The sequence below is a fragment of the Siniperca chuatsi genome, linkage group LG11, assembly GCF_020085105.1.
Source record: "Siniperca chuatsi isolate FFG_IHB_CAS linkage group LG11, ASM2008510v1, whole genome shotgun sequence".
Lineage (NCBI taxonomy): Eukaryota > Metazoa > Chordata > Actinopteri > Centrarchiformes > Sinipercidae > Siniperca > Siniperca chuatsi.
In genome coordinates, this window is record NC_058052.1 from 11,433,092 (window position 1) to 11,454,585 (window position 21,494).

The 21,494-nt window shown below is 40.0% G+C and overlaps 1 protein-coding gene across 3 annotated transcripts in view; it reads right to left on the reverse strand.

Moving 5' to 3' along the window:
- The window catches only part of micu1 (mitochondrial calcium uptake 1), a 34,981-nt gene extending 24,623 nt beyond the window's left edge, over positions 1–10,358 (reverse strand). The window contains exons 1-3 of one of the 3 annotated variants that reach the window (XM_044213997.1): positions 10,109–10,358; positions 4,456–4,620; positions 2,086–2,281 (exon numbers count right to left, since the gene is read on the reverse strand). In XM_044213997.1, coding sequence (XP_044069932.1) covers positions 2,086–2,281; positions 4,456–4,620; positions 10,109–10,110 — 363 coding nt within the window. In that variant the 5' untranslated portion in view covers positions 10,111–10,358. The remainder of the gene's footprint in view (positions 1–2,085; positions 2,282–4,455; positions 4,621–10,108) is intronic. The other 2 variants (XM_044213994.1, XM_044213996.1) reach the window with 2 other exon arrangements.
- Between the last annotated feature and the right edge of the window lie 11,136 nt (positions 10,359–21,494).

Below are 21,494 nucleotides of genomic sequence, written 5' to 3' on the forward strand. Positions count from 1 at the left end.
ATATCACCCACAATAATGGAGACTCAAGCCTGTTCTTTAGAGCTTTCAGCCATTTATGCTCTCTTTTCCATAAAAAAAAAAAAAATTCAAGTCACACCAGTTATTTATTCATTTTGTCCTCAGATTTTCAAAGGTTGTTGTGCAACATCTGAGACAAGAGTGGTAAATCAGTTTAAAAGTAAGAGGGTGAAAGCACTGAATTTTAAACACATATTAGAGTGAAAATTCCCTCCTGCTGCATAATTTTGCATTTGAAACGATATCATTCAGAAAGTCCCTATTGCCTTTGAAAAAAAGTAAAGAAAAAAAATATATGGAAGGACCTAAAACTCAAAATAAATGTCCTAAAGACGTGTGTAAGTATTTCCCACCACACATACTGTAAAACTCCATCAACATTCGACCATTTCAAGGGTAGTCTCAGCCTGAAGCACTGATGGACATGCACGGACATTTGCACACGTATACACACAGAATTTACGTTGGACAGTACACTTGGTCAAACCTAGACTCTTTATTTGACAACGTGAGTGAGCTGGCACAAACAACCTATTTTTACCAACACACTAGTGAATCCTGCGGTACTGGGATTCACAAGAATAGTTTGCTCCCTAGACATCTATATGCTTTCAGCAGACTACGACTGCTGCTGACGCAAGAGTGATTGTGCAATTTTTACATCCATTGCATCACATTTCCTTTGAAAAAAATGTATCTGTTGTTCAAAGGTCTTGCTCCTTCCTTCTCCCTGGTCCTCCAACAATAATATGCAGAGCTACAAACTTTGCTTATTTGGCATTGTATCAAAGACCCTCTGTTCTCCTTCTGCTGCTGCTCCTTTGTCACCGGCTGCCTAATTAACAGCAATCAAATCTTACGGGTGGTGCATTTCTTTATGACAGCAGCAATGCATGCTCATTTCCTTTGTGTGTCTCCGTACAATATTCTGTCAAAATATACTGGTGTTTGCATATGGCATTGATTGGAAGGGCTTTCAAAACACCATTCTAGGGGTGAATTAAATACTGGACTGACTGGACGGCTGAATGTTACAGCCATTTTATTCAATATTAAATAAATAAATAGGTTTTTATTTCACTGGATTTTTATTTCATAATGCCACATTTATTTATTTCATAGTGTTATTTCATGATGCCACATTCATTTATTTCATGGGACTTTTATTTCATAATGCCACATTTACGTTGGTGGTGGTTATCTCACAGAGCTGCAAGACCGGACACAGCCTCAAGAGAAGATGGAGGCCAGTTTGCAGTTTGACAACAGTAGCTAAGTACCAGGTGGTTTTCTTGCGGGGCTTGGCTCCTGGCACCCTGCTCTGCCTCAACTCTCAGTGATTTATGCCATTTCCTGATGTACAGACAGCTTTACTTTTTACTAGAGTAACGTTAACTGCTAACTGGTGCTAATGGTAGCTGCTAAATAGCTAACATTAAGTTAGCTCAGTTGGCCGTGATGCTAAGCTCGGTTATGGCGGTATGTCCCACCGCCCAGGGACTGAAAACCTCCTCCTTCTGGCGGTCCAAAGCTCCTGTGCTAAAGGCATAAACACTAACACTCCCCAGGTGCTCCGAGCTCCCAGTCCAGGCAGAGTCAGCTAATAGGAAAGCTAGCGTCACAGCTAACTAGCTAACGGCAGCTAACATTAGTGGCATTCAGCAGTTACTTTTTAGTAACAAGTAAAGTTATCTGTACATCAGGAAACTCTATAAGTCACCGAGAGTTGAGGCAGAGCAAGCTGCCAGGAGCCAAACCCCGCAAGAAAACCACCTCTGTAACATCACTCGGCAACATCACACGGCCTCAGTCGACTGACTCTGAGGAGTCTTGCAGCTCTGTGAGATAACCACGCTCCCTTCATTTGAATATAACAAATGGAAATGTGGCATTATGAAATAGTTCCATGAAATAAATACATGTGCATTATGAAATAAAAACCTATTTATTTACTGAACTATATTGACTCATTTATTAATTTCATAGGCATATTTATGTATTTATTTATTTAACATTCAATATTGAATAAAATAGCATTCCATAGAATGTTTATTGTTTTTTGATTACCTTGCGGTCACGGAATCCAGAGCGTGGCTTCTTTTTTTTCCCCTCAACACCTTCATCCTTTGCGTCTTCGTCTCCACTGCTGGCCTCCACTGATTTCTCTGACTCTGTCTCAGAATCTGTATCCCTCACGAAATCAGGTCCCTCTCCGCCTGGTTGCTCAGAGTGTCGAACGGATGGCCCTGCATCTGCATATGCTCTAGTTTTCAACAAAGAAACAGGGACATTTTTATGCCATCTATCAAGAAGGTTAAGTTTTGCAAAATGTCTTTGTGTTTTGCTCTGGTCTCAAGTAGAATCGAGGAAGTATGTAGCTGACTATGTTTTGCAGCTAAGTATGTACTGTTGCTATGATGCTAAACAGAGTTAAAACAGAGAAAGGGAATGAGAGAGATTATGTGCTACATTGTGTTTTGCTTGTCTGTACACAGCGTAGAGGTTTACCATGGCAAAGTCCCACTTGACCATTTTTCTGACTAAATTGAAAATTGGAATAATAATAATAAATAGCTGGATTTGTCTGGGGCAGGTTGAATAATTCAGTTTAATGAGACACAAGGAGAATGAAGCCTGGGGTGAAGGCCTGGAACAGTCTCGTCCCATCAGCCTCAAATGCCCTGAGGCATCATCCATCACTCTGCCTCCTGCAGCACAGTCATTCTGTCCCCATAGAGCTTTCACGTCAACGCACTCTCCACCGCTTTGCCTTAACTACACACCTACTTAGTAATGGCTAGCCATAAAAACTTTGTGACACCCTTGGGGTGGTGACTTGGAATGTCAACAAAAATGCAGGTAAGCAACTTCATGGGGTGGTTTCCCCAATAGTTGTGTAATGCTGGGGAATCAAATTTGGCATGTGCTCAAAAGTCAAACTGCTATCGAATACTGCACTGCAAACAAATCCTAATCTACTAACGTAGATCAAGGTCTGTTCATTTAATGGGGCCCATGCCAGATAGAAGAGCTTACAAGTCATGGTATGAAGAGAAGCAATTGTCTAGAGAAAGACGCAAGACGAGGCACTCCAAAGCAACTCCAAAGTTGAATTCTTTGTGTGTTTTTATTAGGGCTGCCCCCAATAGTTGACTAAACTGTTAGTCGATGAGAAGAGTCTTAGTCGACCAAGTTTTTGGGGTAGTTGCTGAAAAAATAAATAAATAAAATAAAAGAATAAATGAAAAAACAACGCTCAAACTGCATTCGTGATTGTTGAAACATGGACATTTTCTCTTGTAACCCAGGAAGTCACTTACCTGCGCACTGCTGCTAACTGTATTAGCTGCCATTAGCTAGTTAGCTAACTTAGCAGTCCTATTAGCTGACTCTGCCTGGACTAGAAGCTCCTAGTACCAAGGAAGTCTTGGTTTACTTACACCGCTAGCATAGGAGCTTTGGACCGCCGGGAGGAGAAGTTTTCAGGCCCGTGGCAGAGGACCCAGTGGGGCATATTGCCAGGGAGCGGGGCCAGAATGAGCACCAGAACTGGGCTTAGCAACCTCCTACGAAACCGGGGCCGAACACAGCCTCCGAAACCGATGAAGGTCATTTGACGACAGGGAATACAGTAACGAGGTGATTTACAGCAGCTCTGACCAGGACTCTGCCTCCAGGGACGACGAACACACAGCGTGAGGTGTGAAGCAGTAGAGGAGTGAGTTTGTAGCAAGTTCATTTGTAAGTAACGTTATACATCTTCCATTGTACTGATAAGTTATTTATTCTATGTTTTGAACAACAAAACTTGTGTGATGTTATACTGTGTTGAAATAAATTAACAAAATGTTCAGTCTCCTTGCTTGTTATTCCAACATATTCAGAATCAGAATACTGTGAAATGTCCTAATTAACAAAGGCATTTTACTACATCCATGGCTTGGTGTGAGTGTGCTCGAAGTAAGCCAAATGGCTACCCTCTTTCTACAGTTGATATATTCAGAATCATTACCGCTTTTACCATTAACAACAGGCGTCTCGCTTCGTGCCCCTTGTAAAATTTTTATTTTAAAGGCTCATTATTACGGTTTTGTATTTCTCTGTGATGTGTTAACATTGTTACAAGTAACATTCTTTCTCAGCCCTGGAACTCAAAGCATTTTCTGATGACCCAGAAATATAAATTTAAATAATTAATGTAATATTATAAACGTTTGACGACTAGTCGACTAATGGCTTGAACTAATGACTACTAGTCGACTAAGAAAATCGGGGGCAGCCCTAGTTTTTATGTTTGCAAACCAGCTTGCTTCAAATTGCCCCATAAGGGACAAATAAAGTATTTTTAAATTGAATTCAACTGAAGTATCTGAAGGCCATTATTACTTTCTCAGTAGTACATAGAAGCACACAAGTTATTAATGGGCCCAGTCCTACCTTTTCCAGAGCAGCCCAGCACTAGCAGACACACCAGTCACCCCAGCCAGGGCTGCCAGCATCAGCCTCCTTCGGCCAGACCCTCGCACTGCTCCAGTGTGGTAGCGCCGGGACAACTGTGCTAGCCCCACCGAAACTGCGGACAACGCCCGCAAGCGGAACATCCTGCAGAGAGAAAAGAATACAGACGTGGTGAGACAGGGCCTGCATAGGACTGTACTGTTCAAAAATTAGAGGATGCTCTACAATTTAGTTTTAGGGCATTTTGTCCGGCATGTGACAGGAAAAAAAAAAGGAATAATAGATGGCATAGATCTGCTTCTGTTATTGCAAATACTGACAAATAAGAGGATACAACTGTTTCAAACTACACAATATATTTATTTGATCAGAATGCCACGTAGAAGCGGGCACACTGCTAAGAACATTCTTTCTCCAGTCATAAGAAGTCTTAGGTAAGGATATGAAAGAATTTAACCAAAAAACAAATTAACACTCATCTCAAGAGGCAAAGCTTAGAACAACAGCAGTGCACTTATGGGATCTGTCTTCATACTGCACTGCAGGCAAAACTCAACAGTTCATTCAACAGTCAATGCATAAATGTCCTGGAATCCTCACACACCTCAATTAATAAACAGAAAGCAAGGATAAAACTAATTGCCACCAGTGTAGCTAAGCTCCAGAAATTCATTTTCAACCAGACTGTTGCTTAATTCATCAGTGTCACGGAAAGATGATTAACAATTAAGCAAGGGACTACTGGTGTGCATCTGTAGCTCCCGTGTGTGCACAAAGGACAGGACAGAGGAGTTCATCCCACTGAGGCCTGAAGCTGCCACCTGTCGATATCCTATTAACAATTCAGACACCGAATGTCAAACTGATTCAGCAGAAAGATAAAAGAAGACATGGCATATGCTAATTGGAGTGTTCAGCAGCCCATGACAGTGGGGACTGAGGGGAACAGCAAGCATGCATGCACACCGTTTCTGTGGAGCTGAAGATAGCCTGATGCTAAAAGACTGGTGCCAAAGATATTATACATACCAGTGAGACTAAAAACCTAATCAGTGCAACAGAACAACTTTAATAACAGATGATGGTACAAAAAAAATAATCTTTAAGCACTTGCCCTGTACTACTGAACATGCTTTCAAGTATTTGTTTAAAAGGGATACACTTCCAATTTTGGATGATGTCTAGCTCTTGCTCCTTTATGGTTTGAATACACTCAATGTAAGTCGCTTTGAGAAAAAGCATCTGCCAAATGAATGTTGTGTAATGTAATGTTAATTAAGTACCAAACAACATGAACAAATATCCATATCTGTAAATAACAAAATAAAGAATTGAGACTATAATTTATTAATCATTTCTCAAATGCTGACCTGAGAGAATTTGTTGATACCTATATCAGATCTGCTTGAAATGTATTTAGAGGTTTTATGTTTATGATGAAGCATGACACAAATATGTACACACACATGCCAGACAAGCCTAAATATACAAGACGCAGAGGGACAAACACAAAACACAGAACTGTTTTTCTTGATCTATTTAACTCTGTGCTGCTAGCTGAGGACTGCCCATTTAGGCTAGTGTAATTAATGTCTTCCTGGGCCTTTGAAATATGTCAACCGAGTTGAAATTAATCATTTTCAAAGTGAGAGTTACCCATGATCTGTGAAATCCCCAGTTGCTTGGAGCTTGTACAGAAAATAGATTTTTACAGCTGAGACACACAGATGCTCTCTTTCTTCTCATCAACCTGTCAGAACTTTTTGGTCAGGGAGGGGACACTGGGAATGTGAATGTGTTTATCTTGAATGAAAAGCAGTGAGCCACACTACAGCTACAACCCCCATCTGTACAATCAATCTTCGCAGAGTACTGAAGAGGACCTTGTTATTACAAGTGTGTAATAACTACTTAACAGTGATGAGGTAGGTGCAGCCAGAAAACAACAGGCCTGATTACTGGGCCATCTTGGAAACAATTAGGTCAGTTTCAGGTGAAACTAGCTATTAACAGATACTCAGGTAGATTCCTTCCTGAGGGCAGGGCTTATGTAACGCAGAGTAGCTTAAATTTCTAGTTCCCGTCCCATTTATTCACAATTGAGAATGACTTCCGGATGGGAGCCGAAACGTCTTGATTCTGAAAACAGTGTCCAGATGACTACGACTGAAACCTTTTCTACGATAGAACACTCCTGGACGAATGAGGGACTACACCGTCTTAATACAAGTGTGTTTAAATATGGTAACCACTACCTTTGGTAGAGACATCTCTCACCTTACATTCAAAAAGTTACAAATGCAGGAACACACACCTGCAGTGGACAATGGCTTAGGGAGATTTAGGAAAAGCAAGCAATAATGAGGCATCAGTCTAAGTGTGTTGGAGCTCTTGACCATCCAGGTTTTAGCAAGGTGAACAGTACATTATTCTATTTTTTCACAGCTGGGAAATGAACAGAAAAAATATCAATAGTGATTTTAAGGGTTACTGATGGACATGTTCAATTTGGTAAAAGTTTTCTCAAGGTGGTTCTGAAAGACTCGCCCCTAAAAGACAACAACCTGCATTTAACATCAAGTCATCATCATCCACCTTTTCTTGCCTTTGTTCTACATCCATGAAGCAAGGTGCAACATTATAAGTTATAAGGGCTGGGTTTAATTTATTATTATTTTTAAATTTGATTTTCCGATTCAAATCGATCTTCTCGATGAATAAAATCAGAGATCGATCTTTGTGTCCATAAGCTATAGTGTTTTTTTTCTGGCAGAGACGCGCTTGAATGAAGCGCTTGTGCGGCGAGAGAGAAAAACGCTGCGGGTGGGTTTTGTTTCTGTGACAAGCAGATTGACATTAGCTAGGTAGCTAAAAAGAGAGGAAGAAACAACACCCACGTCAGAATCTGGTGTTTGCCAGTATTTCTTTGATGTATGATACTGGGATGTAGTCGCTTTCCCCCGAGCTGCAGCCGGCGGATCGGAAGGCTACCAAGAGTGCAATACTCGAATACTTAAGGGAAATTTTACAGATGTGGCTGCTTTCACGTGTTGTGCTGCCAGCTTGATTAACTCTTTCTGAGCTATAAACAGCCCATAGATGCGCCAAACGCAAGACGATGGAAACAGTGCTTATAAATGTTGATACATAACCACGCGATGTTAAAGCGTAAAAAACACAAAACTTCTACAACATATTATGCTAATTGACATGTATCACGGAGGTTTTGAGAGTCGAATGAAAATCTGCCATTCAGGTATACAGCTTCTCTCAGACCTCTGACTGACTGAGTGAACAGTCATCAAACAATCTCTTTTTTTCCTTTAAACATGAAAATAACACCACAACATTTAGAAATGCAATACTTGATGATTAAGGGACATTATTTCTACCTTAAATGTCAAGTTTTTTTTCTTAATATCTATATATTTATTTATAATATAATGGTTGGGGAAACACTAGGGCGGCTGAATTCTTAATGTAAACATTCATATTTTTAATAATGCACCAGGTTAGAGGGTTCCTTGTACAATTTACAGCATTAGTTCTCTGAGAATCTCTTTCATATCCAAGCAAAATTGGTATTGTTACTGAAATGTCCCTAACCAAATCAATATTGAATCGAAACGACCTTGTGAATCAGAATCGAATAGATTTGGGAAATCAGCGGCGATACCCAGGTCTAAACATTAGAAGTGCTAATAATAATGCTAACACTTTGCCATATTTAAAACATCATCCAACAGTTTATATGATGCAGACTTATAGTTCTCAGGTTCCCTTGATCATAGTTTTTCATTCATTGTTATCAAGATAAATGTTCAATTATTGTCCAAAATCGCTGAACCCTACAAAGCATATCCTACACCAAACCCCAGCCAAGTAGGACTATATTTTAAATCCAATGCTGCCTACCTGATAGAATAAAGCACAGGACAAGTCACAAGTGTTTAAAGACATTCATTTTCCTCATTTTAAAAATCAGTCAGTCCAGCCAGTCCCACAGCACAATCCAGAATCACATTCAGCCCTTTCAATCTGGTGACAAGGTACACTGAGACCTGGAACTGACCTGGTAAATCAATATCACTCTTGGTCATCAACATTCTCCGCCACCTAACAGTGATATGCTGAGCTGCCCATAAGAGAAACATTGATTGCAGAGAATATATTTGGTGTGAACACTACTTGATACAGTACTTGGATCATCGCATCCTAAAAAAACTAAAAAGGGAAAGAATATGAGTGGACAGTGTCAGCTCAACAGCATGAGGCACTAAAAATGTATGTTTTATGCCCTCAGTTGAAACTAGTGATGCATTCCTCTCAAACAATAGTAAACTTGGCAGTTTTAAGACGCTAAACTTTGCAGTTCCTCTGTTGCTCAGGGATGTTTTCTGCCTCTGAGCGGTAAATATAAACAGAGAGAGGGGATAATTGTCAGGAGTACCAGGAGCACAGGCGTTTGCATGTCTATCTTCTACCCTCAGTGTCTCATGAAAACAATAGTCACCAATTTGGAAACTTTCAGACATTGCATAGATCATTAGGCAGGTCTGCTTGATGACAACTTTCTTACAAGTTGATTGATTAATTAAAGTTGACAAAAGTATTTTTAAAAATGTGAGCAATGTTCATTTATCCATTATTTGGGATTATTACCTGAAGGTTTATCAGAATAAGACCAAATACACTGGACAGACAAACAACATTTCTCACTGCCCAACTGGAATATCAAGTTAATAAACACAAGTGGTAAGACTGTGTGTACTGCAGGTGAATTGGCAAAAGGGAGTTTAGGCTGGTACAAAATTTTAGCAAAGGTGCCACAAATTGGTAAACCAACATGATTATTGTGTAATGGCAGAGCTGACAGCTCAGTTTGCCCAGACCCCACAATTTCCAAAAACTGGGGTCCAGAGACACCCATGGGTTCACCTGCAAGGTTAATAACGTTCCCAAGTAAAATGAGAAAAAGTTTACTTTCGGCAGAAGTTAGCACAACATTAGCCTGTCTGCGAATGATCACACCTCTTCCAACTGTCACCTTTATAACTAACAATATAACGTTACCAAAAAACTTCTCAAATGAGCACCAAGGACACAAAACATTCCCTTTTCATGTGGGGTGTGGCTAATAAGACTACATGGTCCCCACCGGTGAGTCGGGGTCTTTGACGTCAACAGCTTGCTATCGTTAATTAACAAATATGCAGGGGTAAAAAAACACGTTTATGTTTGACATATCAGAGCGGAAACCTGAACCCCCAAAGTTGTTCTCATGTTACACAAGGACCCCAATTCCCAATTTTTTGTTTTTAGCCGTAAGTTGACCTCGTTGACAACAACCTGCAGTATTGTAACGTTAGCGGTTAGCTGTCTGCTAACCAGTAATACCAGCATTACACGTCAGTCCTAATTTTGTATCACTTGCTACTGTTAACGTGACATGCTTAGCTATCGAGTCCAGCAGTCAGATAATTGTTTCGCAGGGCAGCTAACGCTAGCTAGCTAGCAAGCTAACAGTTAACGTTGGGACAAATGTCTACTGTTAGCTCAGGAAGCTGCTATTTCATCGGCTCAGTGCTTCGTTAGAGAGCTGTTTTAGCGAAGAAGCGGCACGGTTACTCACATCAGTGGCAACACAAACGCCAGTCAGTCCAAAATGATATTAATGTCTTTGGCGTTTCAAAGTACGCCTTTCCCTCTTGTGTCTGCAGAGATGGAGCGCAGCTCTAATAGCAGTTCCGTGTTCACCGACAACCGTGCGGACGGCGGCGGGATGAGGCAACATCTATTCTCCGCACCCCGCCCCATGCAGTTAAGACGGGCTCTTTTCTTTTCTCTTCTTCTTCTTCGAGGTTTACGACCGCATTACTGCCAACACTGTCTCCACATTCTTACTGTGCTTAATCTTAAGTGATTCCAGATCTACTCATGGATTTTCTAATTCCCAGACAGGTCTAATAGGCCACACCGCAGTTTCACAAAACTCTTTATCATATACTCCCATATGGTTTGCTATTTGCTCTCCTGTCCAGCCAAAGCTTTCTTTATGTGTCCGCTCCTTCTCCCAACATGTCTGCAGTACCCTTTTTGTTGGATGGCTATCTCCATGCCCCCTTAGGTTGACCAGTAGTTGGCCACCAGGAGTTTCTGACATGACCCCAGTGGCATTTCACCTGCCTCAACTTGGAGTGCACACACTGGGGAAGGTCTAACTGCTCCTAAACGCTCTTAGAGCTGGAGCTTCTATAATGTCCAGGTGTGCTAGCACAGATTTTGCTGCTGACCCATATGATACTTCCATAGTCTAATCTTATTAAGGCTACATGAATATATTTTAGAGATGCAAAATCCGCTCCCCACTCCAATCCTACAAGACACCTCATGACATTTATCACTTTTTTTACATTTATTATCTACATATCTAATATGCTCTCTCCATGTTAATCTCAGTAATACACTCCCAAAAAGCAAAAACTCAACTCTCTAATTTATTTCCATACAATTTCAAATTACAATCCCTGAGTTTCTTTCTTGTGAAGAACATAGCTTTTGTTTTTCCACTGAAAATTTTAATCCCCATTTTGTTCCCCACTTTTCAACTTGATTAATTCCTCCTGCATTTTCCTAACTATGTGTTCAGCATTTCTCCATTTTCTTTCCACAAAGCCCCTGCAAACAGCGGTCTCCCCATATCCATTGGAATATTTAGAAATATATCATTTATCATAATGGAAAATAATGTTGGACTTACTACACTCCCCTGAGGCGTCCCGTTTTCTACAACATATTGGCTTGATAACTCTGACCCTATAGTCACCTGAATAGTTCTTCCTTCTAGAAAGTTCATAACCCATTTGAACATTTTTCCTCTGATTCCCATTAAATGTAGTTTGATTAGAAGCCTGTCTTTCCATAACATGTCATAGGCTTTCTCAACATCAAAAACACTGCAACCACTGTCTCTTTATTAACTTGAGCTTTCCTTATTTCATCTTCTAGACACAACACTGGATCCGTAGTACTCCTTCCTTTCCTGAATCCACTTTGATATGTAGCCACCATACCATATTATTTATACTATTTTACAAGTAATACTGTACATTAACCTGTCATTTATCATACATTCTATTCATTTACAGACATGTGATGTCAAGGCAATTGGTCTGCAGTTGCCCGGTCTGCTGGCATCTCTTCCAGGTTTCCTTATTGGAATAATTATCGCCTCTTTCCAGCTCTCTGGCATTCTTCTCTCATCCCACACTTTGTTATACAGCAGCAATCATTTCTACACTTAAATGTTTTAATATACTATAACATATTTACCAGGTGCAGTCTTTCCTGTTTTGTTTAGTCCCTTTCTTAATTCTCCCATGCAGAAAGGGACATTTTGCCCACCACCAATATTACCTTTTCTACCCAAAGCCTCCATGGTTTTAGATTTTGTTCTCTCTCTGCCTCTTCTACTGCATCATATGTTGAAAATGATGAGTTCTCTTGACTAGTTTAAATTCCTGATTTCTTTTTCTCACTGCTTCTTTACACTTATCATCCCACCACGGTACTACTTTCTTCTTTATATTGCCTTTACTTTTAGAAATTGATTCTAATGCAGCCAATATAATGCCTTGCTTTATTTAGCTGTCAAGTGTTTCTATGTTCATCCCTTCATTAATCTGATTTATTTCTTTATCTTGCACCAGACTGGGTAATGATCACTCCCTATAGTTCCTTCTTGATACACTGTCCAATCACATACTGATGCAATGGTGTTTGACACTAATGTAAGATCAAGCACAGATTCTTTACCTGTGTTACCATCCATTCTTGTGTAACTGTTATCATTTAAGCATACTAAATTCTTCTCATCGAGCAACTCTTCTATTACATGACCATTAGGGTCTGTTCTGTCACTCCCCCATAATGTGTTGTGTCCATTAAAATCACCACACTAAACAATGTTACTGTTTTGCCTATTTTGCCTTCCTGTCTCCTCAAGCTTGCTTAACTCTAGTCTTTTACACGGATGATAATAATTCACAGTCACCAACTCTTTCCTTTCAGTCCACACATTAACTACTACATACTCTTGTTCACTTCCTATACCTAGCACTCCAGTAAGGAATGCCTTGGTTTACAAAAGTGGCACATCCTCCTCCTCCCCCATCTCTCCTGTCTCGCCTCACTGCCTCATAACCATGCAAAACAAAATAAAGGTAACTTATAGAGGTAACCAGGACTCTTGAAGACATACAATGTCTGGTTTTTCTCTCCTTTGAACTATAAACTGCTTGAAATCTTGACCATTAGCAATCAGGCTTCTCGCATTCCATTGAAGAATTAACATTATTAGTATTATCAACCCACACATGCTGTCTCTTGACTGTATCCTGAGCTCATCGTTTACTTCTTCCCATTTTAAAACCATCATGTTTAAATGGTGTTCTGCAGCTTTCACAATAACCTCAATCATTTCAGTTTTAGATTTTATCTCATATGTTGCATTTATCACTCCTGCTATAAAGGTCACCAGTTTCTTTTCCTCTTTCCATGCATTCTTCTTCTACTTCTTGCTGTTCTTTTGCTGCCACTTGCTCTCGGTTATATCCTCCACCCTTATTCTGTTTTTTTCTGTCCTGCCAACTTAACTGCCTCAACATATTAGACTTTTTCCTTCACCCTTATCTGTTGCACCTCCACCTCTTTTTTCAACACCTCACGCCACACACAATAAGATACGCTGTTATTACCTCCACAATTACAGCACTTTGGACTCACTCCCGCTCCACATTTTCCATACTCATGTTCCCCACCATACCTACCGCAACTCCTTACAGTTGAAACACCTCATAGGTTTTGGTGTGTATTCTCTTATATTATATCTCAGAAATCCAAAATACACCTCGTTTGGAAGCACCTTTTCTTCAAACTCTATCAAGATGGTTTCAGTATCCTTTTTCTCTACTCCCCTTGTCATTCTTTTCACACTCTTTACTGAACTATTCCTCACCCTCAGGTTCTCCACTAGTTCACTCATATTAAAACTGAGGGGAACCCCAGAAATCACTCCCTTGCCACCACTGAACCTCTGTTCTCCAACTCTTACAGTCCTGGATACTTTCCCAACACTAATTATCTTCTTTGCCTTTTCCACCTGCACTTCAGTCTTACATCCTATTAGCAAGTTTCCACCGCCTAAAAGTCTTGCATGTTTCACCTCCCGAAGTTGCCCTCTAATGATTTTTGTTAGCTTAAGTGGATCGACTTTCTTTACTCCCCCTTCCCCCTCGAATCTTACCACCGCATTAAGCAATTCAAATGGGCTCCGGTACCACCACTGCTGTGGATGCAATTACTGCGCATGTAGCACAAAATCAAATGTCCATCACGCATTTTATGTAATCACATCAATTAGCTACATGGCATAATCCCATTCAACACAGTGTCTCACCATAAATGAGAGTTAAATGCTATATAGGTCAGCAAAATATTATCTTAATTTGGTCATCATCAAAAGGCAAAACAGCTACCAATATGAAGAAAAAAACTTTTTCAATGTTGAAAAAATGACCATTGTTCCCTAAAAGCATATTAATCTAAATCAATCCAATCTGGTTATCCTATTATTGACTATAAACTTAAGTCAGAATGAAAAAGGTGATCAAACTGACTCGCACACAAACTGTGAGACAAAGATGATGATAGCATAAAGGGCCTTTATACTTTTACTAAATGCCATAGTATTTATATAGTATTTTTTCAGATCAAATCACAAATTAAATAGGATAAGTATGATTAGAAACGGATGGTATAGCACAGGTTCACGTATAGAATATTTAGCATCTCAATATGGTTTGAATGAATAAACTTTGCTGCCATTCAGTCACCCCGAGGTGCACAGGCCCTGGTGGAGGCCTTGCTGTTGCTTACAGTAATCATTTTAACTGTAAACACAGGCCTATCGTTAACTTTCAGAGCTTTGAAATGCTTATGTTTAAAGTCAACTGTCAGAACCCTGGCTGCTGTATTTCAATGAACCCCCCTCTGAAACTAAATAATAGTTTTTTAGCAGAATTTTCTGAATTTTCTGTAAGCTGTAAGCAAGACTGCAGGAGGGCTAAGCGCACATGGAAAAAGACTAAACTTAATGTTCATTTTCTACACATGGAAGAGCTTCTGACTTTGCTCAATCAAAAAATGGGAAAAAAGGTTGTAAGAACAGCTTATTTCTCAGAATTACACAGTCCCTGGGCTCTGTTTAGCATAATCAATCAGCTTGTACAACCTGCTCCCGCTGCTGTCTCTGCCACCTCAACTGAAGATTGTGAATTGTATTTATAATTTTTTGTCAACAAAATCAACAGCACCAGTTCCATCCAACATTGTGCCCCTGCTCTCCTCTTCTGATCTATCTAACCCAATTTGCCCCTATTACCATGCACAACCTCGTAGAGATCATTTCTCATCTGCGCCTGTCCTCCTGCCAACTTGATATTTTACCCTCCAAATTCTTTAAAGAGGTCCTACCTGTCATTGGTCCTACTGTACTCACTATTATAATCCTGTCCCTCACCTCTCCCTCGATTAAAAATCGAAAACCATGTCAACAAATTGGTTCGGTCTGTTTTTTCAACTCAGAAACATTGCAAAAATAGACCATTATTATCGGCTTTTGATTTAGAACATATCAATCACGCCTTCATTTTTTCCCATCTCAACTTCTGCGATGCTCTCTTCACTTGCCTTAGTCAAGCTGCCTTCGCACATCTTCAGCTTGTATAAAATGCAGCAGCTAGGCTATTAGCTAGGACTGGCCATAGATCTCACATCACTCTTATTTTAGCCTCGCTGCACTGGCTGCCAGTGAAGTTCAGAATTGATTATTTTATTTTATTTTAGTCACTTATAAGGCACTACATGGCTTAGCTCCTGTCTACATTTCCAATCTACTAAGCCCTTACACCACCAAGCAGCCACTTAGGTCATCCAACCAAAACCTGTTGGCTATACTGCGTGCCAAACATAAAACCAAAAGCTCTTTTGCTGTACTAGCACCCAGACTTTGGAACAACGCCCCTCCCCCCCAGATCGGCTGAGTCTGTTGACTGTCTCCACTGACTCCAAGGGTGTGCTCTGGGTGGTGTCTGATTGCTGTATGTTTTCTGTGGCTGTATGTGCATTGCGTTTGTATGTATTTTTTAATTTTTTTTCTCTTGTATGCGCTTTGCGCTTTTGTGTTTGTGCTTGATAATGATGTAAAGCACTATGTAACCTGTGTTAAGAAAGTTTTACTTACTTACAAATAACCACTCGTTACAACCGAGGTATGCAGACGAGCATCTCTGAACGCACAACACGTTGAACCTTGAAGCAGATGGGCTACAGCAGCAGAAGACCACACCGGGTGTCACTCCTGTCAGCTAAGAACAGGAAACTGAGGCTACAATAGGCATGGGCTCCCCAAAATTGGACAATAAAAGATTGGAAAAACATTTCCTGGTCTGATGAGTCTCGATGTCTGCTGCAACATTCAGATGGTAGGGTCAGAATTTGGTGTAAACAACATGAAAAGCATGGATCCATCCTGCCTTGTATCAACGGTTCAGGCTGGTGGTAGTGGTGTAATGGTGTGGGGGGTATTTTCTTGGCACATTTTGGGCCTCTTAGTACCAACTGAGCGTCGTTTAAACGCCACAGCCTACCTGAGTATTGTTGCTGACCATGTCCATCCCTTTATGTGTACCCATCTTCTAATGGCCACTTCCAGCAGGAATGTTTCCAGCACCTTGTTGAATCTATGCCTCAAAGAATTAAGGCAGTTCTGAAGATAAAATGGGGTCCCACCCGGTACTAGCAAGGTGTACCTAATAAAGTGATCGGTGAATGTATATACACCTTGAATACAGCTTTGGCAATTCTATTTCTGATTTTTTTTTTAAAGCCATTCATTTCAATAACATTACTGAATTGAACTGGGAGATAGGGAGTCTCTGCTGTCAGTCGTGCATGCCTTGACAGAGCTCCGGCATAAAAATGCATCAGAAGTAAATGACTTGCCTCTTCGCAGTCTGCCAGTTATAATTGTTGCCTTGAATGCATATTGGCTGGAATGAATGCATAATGTGAAAGATAAAAAGCTAGGGAGCTGCTGAGTCAATTGGGGATGTGTCATAGAAGACTGCAGGTTGCAGGGGCTTGTCACATCCAAGGAAGGTGCAGGTCAAATTTCTGCCTGATGTAACTGTACATCAATGTTAATGAGGTTATGAATAAAGCAAAGATAGATAGAATACAATGCTACACAGTAGTGACTGTCCAAAGTCCAAACACCAGTTGACCCAACTGGTGTTTAAGAATGTCAGAATAGTTTATCTCCACCTCTAGACATCAACACAATGTAATCAATTTATAGTTGTATGTTTCTTATAGCACTTATATTATCTCTTATTCATACTCATATTCCTAAACTCAAAAGTAGTCTATCACAATTGCTCTGTTTAAAGGCAAAAACCTCTCTTTCTGGCCTAATGATTTTTCACCAATTGCCACTGACAAGAAACATTTAGAGAATGCTGGACAGTTAATAAGTTGACACATGCATTTAGACCAGTTAGACCAGAAAATGCATATTTCTGTCCTAAAGGCAGGAGGAGGAATGTTGGAAACAGCCACATACCTTCTTTTGCTCACAGTGTGTCTGAGACTCCTCTTCTGCGTGTATCGTACCGTTCACTGTTTATCATGCTCTTTATAAAAACATTTCCATGTCATCCTGCTTTGGTAGATTTACTTCTCTTAAGCTACAGGATGTAAATGCACCAATCCTGCATTACTTTGCTGTATCAGATCATCAAATTCTTGTGACACTTTGTTGGGTGCGATGTATAATGCCAGGAAGTTTAATAGCTCTAGATTGATTCATAAGCTATGAATGAATGGAAATGTAGCCAAATGTTTCTCCTTTGAGGATTCATGATAAGTAAGGAGAATATGATTTAATGAATCTGAGCATTCTGTCAAATGGACCTGAGGTCAAAAAGGTCAGGGGGCATCTGCAGTTCAGCCAATACACAGGAGTTACTGTTTTCAATAAAGTTTCAGTGAAGTTGAGGTAATCTTTGTCTTAATAGAACAGCACTATAATATCAAATACACACATTGCAATTAATATCTCTGGTTACCCTCTCTATTACAAATTATTATCCATAATAATCTCTTTGTCTTTTCCCACCAGCTTTTGTTAAAGTGCTTTTCAATACCTCCTTCTTCTCTCTCTCTCTTACTCTCTTCCTCCCTTTTTTAATAAGGGAGGCTACTTAACTGTGCCTGCAGCCCTTCAGTGCAGGGTTCATTAATGCAAGCAATTTATCACAAGAACCCCACAATATGTAATTGTCAACTATTGAAATTTCATATTGAATTTGAATAGCTTCACAACAGTAATAATCTCAGCATGGCCTAGGTGTTCACAACGGCAGTGCATATTTCTCTTATTCAAAGCCATTCATTTTGTTCACACACATGTCATGCCAAATACATATACAAATAAATGGTCTGCACAAGTTGGAAAGGAATAGCTGCTAAATAGCTCATGGCCAAAGTGTTTTTAGATCTGTCACCATGTCCGAGGTGTCTGGTCATGGTGTAGGGTTCAGTGTCCTGGCCTATTAGAAGGCCTTAAGGATCAGCTAACAGTTGTGTAAACCTTAAATGAAACAACATGTCTTCCTCTTACTCAAGTTTCCACTCTCTGACTTTAAGCATATAAGGTAACTGTTTACCTTGTAGCCTTTATGCTACAATGCAACAGCAATCTATACAATAGCGTTGTATGCCGATTCCACCCATCCTGCTATTGTGGCATTGCAGGAGATAAGACAAGCCTGCAGAAGAGCCTCCTCAGCGCAACTGTTTTTAGTACATAACGACTGTGTTACTATTACTGTGACTTGTGTTTAGTTTAAGAGGGTGTCTCACTCTTGAGTGCTACATTAAGAACACACTTGGAAGTCCATAGGGGAGCGCTGGCTTTACAGAGACTACAGCACTACTACTGTTCACCCAAGACAAGTCCCATCTGAGCTGCTTTGTAGAATGAAAACTATGGTGAAATTTGATCCACAAGCTGTAACTCTGTATAATGGTAAAGGATGCCTCAGGTGAAGCCCTGCAGACAAAAGCAGGCTCCAGTTTCAGCAGTCATATTGCTGTGTGGTGTCTGTGAGCCGTCATATGTGTAAGAGTAAGCAAGAAGCGCAGCATACACTGCCTAATTAGGTCTGCGTTTACATTATGTAGTGCCCGATTGGTGGTGCAATGAAGTTACACACCCACGCTTGCTTTGGGTGTTGTCTTTTTTGTATAACCATGGGAGGGGCTCTTTCATGCTGCTAGGTGACATTTCAGTCATGGTCAGACACACACACACACACACACACACACACAACAAATATATGCTCACAGGCATGCATATGCACCTCTTTTTGTACTCTGCTCATTTCATCCATCTCTGACCTTGAGATATGGGTGCAGAGCATTTTTAAAAGCAGTTCTGTCTCTCTTAAAGAGTTTTTTTTTGTTTTTTTGTTTTTTTACAGTTGGTGGACAGCTGTGAAAAACGTTTAGTGTCAGCAGATATTATATTAGAATTACTTAACTCTAGATTTTTTGAATTTGTCATGCTCATATTGAATCCTTGAATTCAGAACATTAATGCGTTTGAAACTGGAATTTATGAGGCACAATTTGAAATGTCCCAAAATAACTTTGGACTCTAATTGTTTTTTTCAGTTCAGAGCGACCGCTCTGAGATGTATCTAAGTACTAACAACAGTTAAGAGCAGTGGTGCCACCAGTACTTAACCTTGTTGTTTTGTATCTGCACTGTCACTATCTATCCTTATAGTGGGAAATTGCTGATTTCATATTTTATATGTATGTTGATAGATTCTCCGTGTACTTTTGTGTAATTACTTTTAGTTTTTCATGAACCATGTTAAACATACATATGAAAAGTAGTATGATGAGTAGATATTGAGCAGATAAGATAAATCCAATGACTGTAATCATGTAGCATATACTGTAGCTCACATTAGGATCCAATGAACTCAGATATTGACGTCTGATATAAGTATACAAGTGTTGGTAATCACCCTTTGTATAGCTTCTTCTTACGAGCTGATTACACTGCTTTGTGTAATAAACATAATCATGCACAATCTCACACAACTTAAACGACTTGATGAAATCTATTACCTGCAGGTGTTTTTCACATTACTGCAGCTTCTTTTGTTTACACACCATGTGCAAATGCATACTGTTGTGGTACAGTTACAGCAGTACTGTAAAGGTTTATGTGAACCAGTGACTGGTAGTATTTGGTATCACACACAGATTTGAAGCTTTGTGAATCGATGCAGCCTCGAGGCCTTGAGCAGGTCTTTGTCCATGGCTGAGAATTTGCATTTAAATTGCATCGCCCACACAGCCTGATGCACCGCACCTGAAGAAATACAAAAGGAACTTGGATGAGTTCTGGAGCAATGACATATTACTACTGTATTTCACAAACAATCAGAAGACAAGCACAGTCAACAACAAAATAACCAAATCTCTATTTGCTTTTTGTCTTATCTATCTATTTCTTATTCTCTAAAGTTTGAGCCATGATATGAAGCCATGTTATCATATGAATTACTACAGTGAAAGTTACAAAAATGTGTTTGCTCTTGTATATTAACAACTCAAGAGTTACCGTATGTTATCTGGTTTCTTCCTTGACCAATACAGGTGTGGCAGACGGTATTAAATGACAGGCTTGTTCAAAGATTAAGGAGAACATGTTATATTTCACTGAGGGGAGTCTCCTTGACATTCATTGACCAAACTGACCAATTAGCACTCCTATTACCTACATTTGCAGTGGTTGAGTGATTCTGGAGCAAACAAAACGCCTCATACTTTACTGCTTGCCCTCATGTTCTGCCATTTGGGGATAGTAGCTATGAAAAGCATTAAAGGAAGTAGCCCATGCTGTTTAAAAGTCACCAAAGATCAGTTCAATTAGATTTGGTCCTGTAGGCTGCTCTTTTGGAACACAGTCACAAGAGTGACTGAAGGACAAGCTAATATTAGACACAGTTATAAGGGAATAGATGGTGTGGCCAGTGACAGCATGTCTGTCAAGACGTAGCCTAAAACAGAGACATTTAGACAAGTTATATTGTGTCTGTCTCTTTCAAGATAGCTGGAAACCTTTAAAGTGTGAGTCAGCTCTATAAGTGCCAAGTTTTGTTGTAGTAATGCTTGAGCAAGTGGGTATATACATACAGCTACAGACAAGTATGGACACCGTCTCCTGTACCGCATACCTATACCCATTATAATTTGTTTTAATCATGCAACAACAAAAGCAAGAAACAAACAATAAAAAGAGGTCAGGAAACTTTGACTGTAGTTGTAATGCCAAGGAATGCAATGCTGCATGATTTTTTTGGGTTCTAAATCACTATAATAATCAAGTAGAGACTTGTGTTTGTATCTCCTGTTGTGTGACTATAATATCTACCACACACCTGTATGGCTCACCACATTCATCTTGCAGTATTCTTCCACTGAGATAATGTTAATAGAGATTGTAATGGAGATAGTGGAGAGAGGAAGCTGTGATTTTTCACTCACTGTGTTTGAGATAATTTCTAGTGAACTGAAATGCAGTGAAATTACACGTTTACTCATTTAGCTGGTCCCCTTTCAAATACACCTCTGTCCTATCACAGGATTAGGTTTCCTGGTACATTTGTACACACCTGTAATACATTTATTATATGATAATCGCACTTTTGTGACCTTCGATGGAGTAACTGAGTGATGGGTGTTTTTGTTGTTGCGACATATGCCGTGCCGTCTGTTCATGTTTAGAATTAGCCAGCACAGAAGTATTGTATCTTTGCATACTGGTGCAACACTGGGCATGTGTATGAAGTCGTAGTCCAGCCCCGCAACCCGCCCAC